This window comes from Belonocnema kinseyi, chromosome 10, assembly GCF_010883055.1.
Source record: "Belonocnema kinseyi isolate 2016_QV_RU_SX_M_011 chromosome 10, B_treatae_v1, whole genome shotgun sequence".
Classification (NCBI taxonomy): Eukaryota; Metazoa; Arthropoda; class Insecta; order Hymenoptera; family Cynipidae; genus Belonocnema; species Belonocnema kinseyi.
This window is the reverse complement of record NC_046666.1, coordinates 94,810,294-94,821,235: the sequence shown is the minus strand read 5'-3', so window position 1 is coordinate 94,821,235 and position 10,942 is coordinate 94,810,294. Positions and strand designations below refer to the sequence as shown.

Sequence of the window (10,942 nt, the reverse complement as noted above, 5' to 3'; positions counted from 1 at the left end):
TTCATATCATTGCGTTGTTTAGCTTAAAATGTTCATTTTAGTTTGTTTTTTTGGATTTTGAAAATGCTATAACTCTAGTAACTTTTCAAAAAAAGTGATAAGGATAAATTGTTAGGTTTTTTGAATTTTATGAATAACCGTACATAGATTTTTGGAATTTTTAAAAAAGTGGTCCCAAAAATATTCAAAATGTGCCCACTTTTTGAATTTTCATCCAAAATGGCTGGCTAACGAATTTCACGTTTAGTTTAGGACACTAAACGAGTGTACCAAAGGGAAATATAATAAATTAATTTTTTCAAAAGTTATCGTGTTCACAGATAGGCAGACAGACAGCCATACATACAATAAGAAATACAGACATATAGACAGACAGGCACATTAGTGAAAACCTGTTTTGGGATTCAGGGGGTCTCAAAACGTGGACATTTGACAAAAACTGGGGGGGTCAAATTTTACACAAAACTAATAGCTTCTCTGATGAGAATGTAAAAATGTTTAATTTCGAAATTCTTAGTTCAATTGCTCATTAATTTACATGCAAAAATGAAAACGTTAAACAATTTTCAATCGATTAATTTAAAATAAATGTCATGAAATTTCAAAATTAAAACATTTGAACTTTGATTAATTGAACAGTTTTAAGATTTCTGGTTAAAACATATAAATCCAGGCTTTATTTTTCAATTATCTAAATTAAAACTGATCGTTCTTCCAGTTCAGTACAGAATTAAAAATAAAAACTTTCATCTGCAATCTGAACATCCTAAGTTTGCCCTCTACATTCAATAAAAATGCTAAAAACAAAAAAATGGGTCTCTTCGAATTTTGAAAAACTTGAAAACCATAATTGCATCCTTTTCATCTCCATAAAAATGACAAAAAAAAACAAGAAAAAGAGCATCCTGCCATTCAGATAAAACATGCAAATAAGATATTATTCCCTTAACCTTAATAAAAAGTTAGAAAACTAAAAATTGTACTTCTTTCAATTAAAAAAATATTGAAAAAGTTTCCCTATCTTCCACTCAATACAAATCTAAAAAAAGAATTCCCCTTACAATTCACAAAAAAATTAAATACTAAAATTTTGTCCCTTTCTGTAAAAATTAGTCGTTTGAAATCAATAATCGCTCAAATATTATGCATACATCAAAATTTAATGCTTTTACTGGAAAATTAAAAATTAATTAATTGAAATTGTAACATTGAAAGTTGAAATTTATCACTCGAAATTTTAACGGTTCAAGGTTTTCTCTTTCAAAAACTTCAGATTCAAATTGCTTATTTTACAACATATTATTTATAATTACTAATTTTTCACGAAGAAACAAATAGTTATAACAATTAGGAAATTGTTCGTTTTCAATTCAAAAATTGAAAAGTGGATGGATGGGTTAAAAATGGAATGTTTTAGACAAAAAAATTTAAATATGATTTGAAATTGAATAAAGGTGATTAATTATGAATTTCTTAAATAGATATTATCTAAAAACTGAAAATAGTTTGTTAAGTTTTAATCGGACGTTTAAGTTAAAGACATTTTTAATAAAACATCTAGTTTCAAATTAACTTCATAATTCTTTAATTTACAACGTTTCATCGTTGATACTGTTCAATATTAAACGCAAAAATTTAATTAAATTAATGTTTTTATTTCAAATCTTAGATAGTTTAACAGGACCGAGATTTTTCCCGATACCCCACCTTACCAATCCGGGACTGTATATCCTTAATGATAGTGTTCTTTTTAATGCGTGGAATGTGCGTGATAATATTATTGCAGAGTACTTATATTTATAATTTTGTTTAATCAAAAATATTTGCTTCAAGTTTCTTTAACTCTTTAGAATAAACTTTTGATAAATTCAATTGTATTTTTCATGAATCTAAAAACCTTATCTCTCGATAAAAGTATAAAAAGGATAGAAAGTGTAATGCGCGGGCGCACAGCTGTATTCCCTCAGCGTCGATTTCACATAGCTCTAGTCCTCGTTCAAGTAAACCCAAGCATTAACTCTAGTCTTTCGCGTGATGTAAAGATCGACAGTCCGTTCCTTCCTTGTCTGGAATTATGGAAGCCTGAAGTTAATTATTTCATTAAAAGAAAGATAAAAATCAAATTATAGCATAGAATGTAAGATACCGTAAAAGATAGTGACCTAATGTATCAGTATAGGATCATAGTCTAATTCAATTACGATTCTTTAAAAATTATTTTAATTTGAAATCCAGAGAACGGAGACTACAATTCGACACTAAGGAGTGACTCATATTATTTGCTGAAAAATAGAATCTAAAAGTCAAATTGTGTTCTATTAATACTTGCTTAATGTTCTAAAAGTAATATGTGTAGACATAAATGTCCCCACTTACTTAAAATTATGCAGAAGTATCAATTTTGATTCCCTAGATTAGTGGCCCGAGTGGATTTCGACCCATATCTAATAAAATTATCATGTTAACATCGAAGTGCAAAAGAATAGTGACTTTAGTTATTTTACTCGGAAATTTCGCAATCCACGACTGCAGTCATGAAATAAAACACTTACCTTGCCCTGCTTCACTGGCAAAGGCGCTCATCAATTACACAATACTTCCCAATCGATCGTTGATTCATGATCAGCTTACCTATTCACCTGACCTCTACTGGACTGAAGATTCAAAAAATATCACGTACGGATGTGTCTGCAATGTATCAGAAGCCTGTACCAGGAAATGTTGCGAGGCCGGGAAAGTGTTAAAAGAGAACATGTGCGTTGAACCGGACACCACGCAGGGCTCATTATCAGTATTAAGACCTTGGAACCAAGAATTGGCACCTGAACTATGGTGGATCACCCAACTGGGAGATGCCTTTTATATAGTGGAGAGTATGGTTGTGTGCTTGGAAGGAATCCATCGGATAATCCTGGATCCATCATATCCTGAAGATATGTTTGTTCTTCAGAAGAATGGTACACTTCAAGTAGGTTTAACGTCATACTCGCCATCTGAATATTGTCTAGACTGGACGGATTATACGATGAACTTCTCAGCTGTGCTTTGTATGTGGATGCCGACAGATGCTACAGAAAGTGCTCATCCGATTGGCATGCTTGTTTCTGTTATATTTCTGCTGATTACGTTCCTAGTATATGCAATTTTACCAGATCTTCATAATTTGCACGGAAAAACATTGATGTGCCATATGGCTAGTCTCATAATAGGATACGCTGGTTTGGTCACTCTCAAGTTCGATTTTGGATACCTGATGTCAAATAATGTCTGTATTACATTAGGTGAGTACTCACAAAAAATGTGCTGAGTTTGTTACACATATATCAGAGCCTGTGTTAGAAAGAAATTTGAATTGTAAACTACTTTTGTCATCGGTATCGATTAAAACCTAATAATAATAAAATTGCATTGGATGTCAGGGGTTAACAACTACAAATTTCAAATGTGCAGATTAGTTGAAAAATATAAAAAGAATGCAAATTGTTCAAAAGATTTAAAAGAAATTCAAAGATCCTTAAAATAATTAAAATGAATTTAAAATTTGTTCAAAGAATTTAAATGAAAAGAAATGTATAGAAATTTGTGGGATCAAATATTATGTGTAAAAGGCAGTGCTTTACTCGCTTAGTTTTTATGATACGAAAATTAACTTTATGACAATTGAGTTTATTTAATTCACTCGAAATAATTCAAGGGAATTGAAATTATTGTAAAAATAGTAAAAAAGGTTCAAGTTAATATAGAAAAGTTCAAACGAATCCAAGGAAACCAAACGACCTCAAGGGAATTTATAGAAAGTATCTAAAAGAATTCAAGAGAATTGAAAAGAATTTAGAAACAGGAATATAAGTGAATTTATAGTAGTGATTATCCTCCCGTCCAATAGTTACCTATCAACTGCCACTTGCAATTTCCATACACCTGAATTCAATCAAAATTTCAAATTATTTCAGTAAACTTGAATGGAATTTAAAAAAAAATTATAAATAGGTAAATTCCAAAGACTTCAAGAGAATTGCAAAAATGTATGGGCATGTACCAGATTGTCACGTGACTAATTCTTCTCGACGACCATACTCTTAAAGTAAAAACAGTTCAAAACAATTCAAGTAAATTATACAAGAATTCGGAAAAAGATATATAGATGAATTCCATAATGTCTAATGCCTTGCACTGACGCAATACGAAAGGAAACTACATTATTTCATACGTATGGACAATTTAAAATGTGATACTGGATGGCATCATATAACCTGGCTTCTGTATCGTCCGTTTCCTTTATATGTTTTTGTTCACCTAATACTTAATATAAGTACCTTATTTTCCTTATAATGTATATGCTAACCAAGCATCGGCAAATGGGTACGCTCGCGCCGCCTGGCGGCACTTTAGAGCATTTCTTGCGATCCACTACACCTACGTACACCCAGCATACATGTTGAACCTGCATGATTTTTCTCGTAATATTTTACGAATCATTACTTTTTCCAATGTCAGAAGAATTTCCGAGCTTTTATTATGCTTGGAAATAAAAATTTTTTATGGAAAATTTTTAAAGTAAGAAAATTTGAATTACGCATTGTAAGCTAAATATAAGCATAATTGGAAAACATAACAATTCCACTTATTATTTAAAAACTGTTAAAATCGAACGTGGACAGATTTTTCTTTTACAAATTTGTAAAATACCCGGTCAAAAAAAACACTATCATTTCCCGTTCTAAAAAAATTCCCGGTTTTCCGGTCCAGGGGCCACCCTGAAAAACGATCTAAAATCTCATCTTTTTTTGCATGATTGAGTAGTAATAAGTGACGTTTTCCGGGGACTCATCGGGCATTTTCTCGGTTTTCCGGTGGCCCAGTGCGCCCCTGAACCCCATCCTTGCCAACATTTTCGTTTGAATTAGAAGAGCAATGTACTCTTGATTGCTCATAATAATAGACTTTGATACGGTTTTTTCGCAGCTTGGTCAGCATCAAATTTCACGAAATACAAGCTGCACATGCAAAGCAGGAAAATGTTTTTGCAAGCATGCTGCAGCTGTATGTATTTTTGTAAATGAAGAAAATACGCAATCGAAAACTGGCCAGCCAATGATTTGGAATAGACCACCGGAAGCCCACCTTGAAAAATATCGAAAAGGCTGCACTATTTAGGAAATGTTAAAAAGAAAGCAAATCACCTGAAACGTCATCTGGTATTTCTTCAAAAAAAGTATTTACTTTTCAAAATGTAAAAAATACACATTAAATTTCAGTAGAAAACGTTCTTTGGCTCAAACGGTTATCGCGGAAATTCATACCGAATCAAAAAAACTTCAATGAGAAATTGATAAAGAATAAAAAGAAATTGAAATTCATCAATTAATGAGTAAAATGTTTCATTTTCAAATAAAAAAGATGTTAGGTATCACGTGTACGATAGAGCATTTTGCGATAATGATAATTTGAAATTGTCGATTAAAAAGTGCCCGTCCATTTATGAAAATTTTTATAAAAATAATGTTGTTGACGAAATTTCGTGGAAAATTTTTTTTTTCAGATTCGATCAAATAATCTGAAACTCTATCGTGGTTTCGAGAGAGGTATTTAAGAATTACAGCGAGTAAAAAGGCGCATAATATAAAAACAAGCAAAGGAAAATTTGATGCATTGGCTTTGAGGTTTCATTAAGAGTGCTATAAAAATATATTGGCCGATGCAATGCGTTATGGTTTAATGATGGAATCTGAGGCAAAAAAAGAATTGACTCGGGTCTTGTCATTAGCCAATTGCAACCAAGAAACCAAAATTCATGATTCGGGCCTACCCGGGAATAAGTGTAGAATAGAGAAAAATTAATATTTTCAGATTTCAGCGCAAAAGTGAAGATTATTCTATTATTTTGAATGCGCACTTTTTCCATCTGTCTAAAATGCCACAATAAGAATAAGATACCTGTTAAACTTATTCACTTTTATTTCCATAGCGACCGCCACACAGTTTTCCATTCTCCCAAAGAGAACGTGTTTTGAATATATTTAATTCCTTCTAATTGTACCGGTAACGCACCTCACAGTGATATTTTTTATTCCTCAGAAGTGGTCATATTGTGATTTTATTTAATTCCTTCTAATTCTTTCATTATTATAATTGTTTCTAATTATTTAAATTCACAAATCTAAATAGATTTCTTTGGTGTATTTTTTAAGACGTTCAAATAAATTATTAAAATATAAGTAAATATATATTTGAATATTTTTCGAATTTAAAAGTTATAAAAAGATTTAATAATGAAAAATAGGTTAAGTAAATACTTTCGTTAAATTCTACTGAGTCGATTGAGGGGAATAGGATTTGCACTTTTTCTGTTCCCATTGGGGGATATTTAGACGGTGGAAAAATCGCGTATTCATAGGAATACAAATTCTTAATTTTTCTGAATTCAACGGTTTTCAACAATTTTTATCCGCTGGATTGCTCTTTCGATATGAATTCGAAAGCTTGCTATATCGGCCATTACTTCATCCCCTGGTTCAATTAAATTAATAAATCTTGAATCGTTGACAATAAAACCATCTGTAGATCTGCCTCCATGTCCTTTTGATATGAATGTTATCATTCCTGAAGGACTTATACCAATTAAATATTTTACAGTAAAACTTGATTTGTAACTTAATACACTAATGCGCGCTGCTCTACAGTTGGTGGAGTATCGACGTGAATTTCGGTGCAATCAATTATAGCACAGTAATTTGGATATTTTTAAGAAGAAGGTGGCATTGTACTTTTAATTGCTTCTCAACTAGGTCAAAATACCCAGGTTTTAATATTTTCAAAAATTACTTCCAAAACATTATCAAAAATTGCCGAGGCAGTTGTTCTTGAGACATGACAAAAAATACCGATTGCAACAAAACTTAAACCAAGTTTCATTTATATTAAAAAAGGTAGCAACCGGTTTTCGGAATTAAGAGTTCTATAAAATTTTTGTTGACCTTGTGCACCAGGAATGGTAAATTTTAAAAGAACATGAAAAATAGACAAACTTATCCCGTACAATTGTTTCATAATCGCATCACTACTCACATCAGAGTACCCCATAAACCTAGGTCTTTAAAATTCACTTGGCCCAACCCCAGTAGTAACCATGTGCACCTTATTTGGGACAATTGTAACACTAGTTTGTATTTCTGTATGGCATGTATTCCATTCCGTCTAGTGTTTAGCATCACACATTCCGTTATTTGGGCTGCAATTCATATTGTCGCCCTCATCTGCACAGTAAAAGTACATAATCAGACTTATTTTGAAAAGACAAGAAATTTTATGATATTGCTTATATATTTTTCCATATACATAAATGTAAAAAATTAAATCGCAATTTTTTGCTATCTCCTTAGATTTTTATTTATAGTTTCTTTTTCGAAACTTTCTCTATTCTTCTCTATTCTTGAGGCTTTAGCAGAAATTAAATATTTTTTTGATAAGAATGCAACTATTTTCTAGAGAATTCAACAATTTTGTTAAAAAGTCATACATTTTGGTTAAAAATTCGTCATTTTGGATTGAAAATTCAAGTTTTTGGTAGAAAATGATTTCTGGTTAAAATATTCATAGCTTGACCGTGAAAACTCGACTAAAATCTTTTTCTACAGAGAATTTAACTATTTTTTTCAAAATTGAAAGTTTTGATTTAAAACTTCATCTATTATAGAAGAAATTTCATTTTTTGTATGAAAATACAACTTTTTGGTTAAACATCATTATTCTTTGCTTGATAATTCAACTAATTTCTTTAAAACATTAGGTTGAATCGCTTTTTGAACAAATCACTTTTTTTGTTAAAGATTTATTTTTTATGCTAAAAAGTTATCTCGTGGGTTAAAAGTTTAATTATCTTCTGAAAAATAATCCTTTTTAATCGAGAATTCAAATATTTAGGTCAAAGTTAAACTACATTGTGAAATTTTTTTGCATCAGTTCCGTGGAAAATTAATTTTTTGTTGAATAGTGATATTTTTTGTTTAAAAATTAAATTTGTGTAAACAAAATTTGTTTGATGATTTGAAAGTTCAATAATTTAGATAAGCTTTTATTTATTTTTTGAGTGAAAAATCTTTAATTGTTGGAAATTCGTCTTTTTGGTTTTAAGACTTTTTTCTTCTGTTTTATAAATTTTCGTTTTTCAATTAAAATATATACTATGACACTTTTTCATTGGTAATTTGTGTTTTTTGGTTGAATATTTAGCTATTATGTTAAAAATTCAATTATTTTGTTGAAAATTCCAGTATTTTGTTAAAAAGTTATCTTTTAAAGTAGAAAACACTTTTTTGTTGTTTGAAATAAATTCATACATTTGAAAATTTTAAATTTGCATATGAAACACTGTTTTATTCTGCTTGTAAAATATTCTATGGTAAAAATATCATAAGTTTAAGATGCTGGTATTTGAATATTAATGATTTGAAATGAAAAATTAGTCTAAGAAAAATCAAAGATTTTTGAAAATGTCACGCGTCTAAGTTTTCCGGGAGTGGGATCTTTTTATTCTACTTCGTGGTATTTATTAAGTAATGTGAAGCAATTGCCATTCAGGTTAGAGTTTCAGTCTAACAGCTTTAAATAATTAATAAGCTACTGCTTTGCATATTTTAATTTCCTGAATATGTCTGAGCTAGAAATTAATTTATATTCAACTTGAATTCTCGGTAATTTAAGAACTCTAACAATAACACATACCTTCGGAAACAGAACCGTCGGATTTTGAAATCGCTGCGGTTTCTCTATTTTTATGCCTTTCTTCGCGGTTAGTTTTTGCAAATGGTTTCCTTCCATAAACTGCAAGGAAAATTGTAGGGTTGTACGCTACTGAGCGAGGATCATTTGACTGTTTACCGCCATCAAAATGCAGACTCCAAATTCCTGTGTGTTTGGACCATCAACATATTGAAATGGACCGGAAATGCTGTGGGGGGAACGGTAATGGGCTCTAGAGAGAGAAAATATATGAGACGTAGACCTATCTCTTTCTTGATAAAGCTGATTGGTCGAGAATATTTTCGTTGGGTGAAGTTTGGCGCAGCACAGGACCGTTAATTGTATCGCGAGTGCCCCAATAATGTGACGTTTATCGCACTTTTCAGAAATAATGTATTTATAATTTATTGTAAATAAATATAAAAAAGGGTGGCAGCCTGTGTAATTTGTGGTCGTTGTCAAAGCGTTTGTATGGGGATATGTTTTCATATGTAAGTAAGGTTATTGAATATAGTAAAATCAAAAATGTTACAACAAAAACAAAACTCAAAATATGAAGTTTTTTACCTATGCAATACGAAGGGCTATTTTTTATGTCATAGAAATATCGTTCAAATTTTTGACAGTTTTTGCATTATTTTTGAACTCACAAAACGATTATTATTGTAGCATTTTCAATCCAATTTCAAGAAGAATTTAAGGTTTCCAAGTTTTTAAAATAATATATCTGAAAGAGGTTATTTTACATGAATGTTCTTTAAAATTCAATTTTATTATAACTTTAAATTTCTAATGTATTGTTTATCTTTTTTTTTTTAATTAACCGTACAGAATATTTAAGCAATACCCGGAACCACCAATTCGCTTGACATAGTCCTGAAATAGATAAAGGCAGGTCTACATCTCATATGTTTTCTCTCTCTCTAGAGCCCATTTCAGTTCTCCCCAAAGCGTTACCGGTCCATTTCTATATGTCGATGGTTTGGACGGCTTCCAAGGCTTCACTTCTACCCTACAAAAATATTAATTGTCATAAAATTACGGTACTCGTTGAAAAAGAATACTAATCTCATTGAAATGTTTAATAAACCATCTTAAAATCATAGTAAAATTACGTATTTCGAAGTACAGAATCGATCCATTTTTTCTTTCGCTCAATTTCCCACGGTTTATTTGAAAACGAGTAAAAATATAGGTTTGCATTATTTCCACGTCTTGAGAAACATCGAACGATACAAAACGTTTTTTCGACACGTTTATCTTCTTTTCTTCCATGGTGTTTACACTCATTTCGACAGATTTAAGAACAAACTAACCACAAAAACATACTCGTAAATACGCATTTGACAGATGCGATTGAAAAGTGGATCGGAAAAAGTGTTTATTTTCGGCGCGCGGTGGCGCTACTAGAGATGATTGGTTAGCGTATTGCAAAAAAGTAGAAATTAAAATTCAATGTTTCAAGTACCCAAATTGGATGACATTCTAGTTTGGAGTTAATAATGATAATTTATAAGAAATTTTACTCTGGAAATATAAAAATTGATAGAAGTTAATATTTTTTAGTACACAAATTGGAAGAAAATTATATTTTAAATTATGTAAACCAAAAAGTGCAATTTTAATTTGAAATCGTTCACATCAATAAGAAAACCTAATTGTTAATGATTTAATCTTGTAGGTAGCAATTTTTTAAAGTTGCATATTTAACCCTCAAACACAACAATAGTGCGAATTCGCGCCAGCAAAATTTTGAAACAAGTGTTTTGTTTTTAATCGATATATAGAAGGGTCTCTTGTCCTACGTTAAATATGTCCGTCTCTTACTGCATCATGCTAGGTCAGGCTCAGCGTCACTCGCCCTTAACTGTTTGACAGGTTCGGTTTGAAAGTTGCGGTTGTTGCAAATTCGCACTAGTTTGGTAGTTCACGACTGCAAAGTGGTTGCTTGGAAAAAAATGAATTTCACTAGATTATTTTTTTTATTACATTTTCTCTAGAAATAAGTAATTTTACATGACTAATTTCTATGTTTTCAAGACATGTATTTATGTCTTGAGTCGAATTTTTGTGACAGCAGAACGACCGGCTGATACCTTCGAGTTCATACCTGCCCTAACAAAAAGGGTCATTCTGTCATAAAAGCTAATCATTGTTAATGATTAAACAATCTAGTATATTTTTATGCAATATCTATATC

General features: G+C 30.8%; 1 protein-coding gene across 1 annotated transcript in view; it reads left to right on the top strand.

Annotated features, from left to right (window-relative positions):
• Window positions 1–2,047: 2,047 nt before the first annotated feature.
• LOC117181862 (G-protein coupled receptor Mth-like) overlaps window positions 2,048–10,942 on the top strand; it is a 134,729-nt gene continuing 125,834 nt past the window's right edge. Inside the window, exons 1-2 of the mRNA XM_033374871.1 lie at window positions 2,048–2,087; window positions 2,414–3,281. Coding sequence (XP_033230762.1) covers window positions 2,459–3,281 — 823 coding nt within the window. The 5' untranslated portion in view covers window positions 2,048–2,087; window positions 2,414–2,458. The remainder of the gene's footprint in view (window positions 2,088–2,413; window positions 3,282–10,942) is intronic.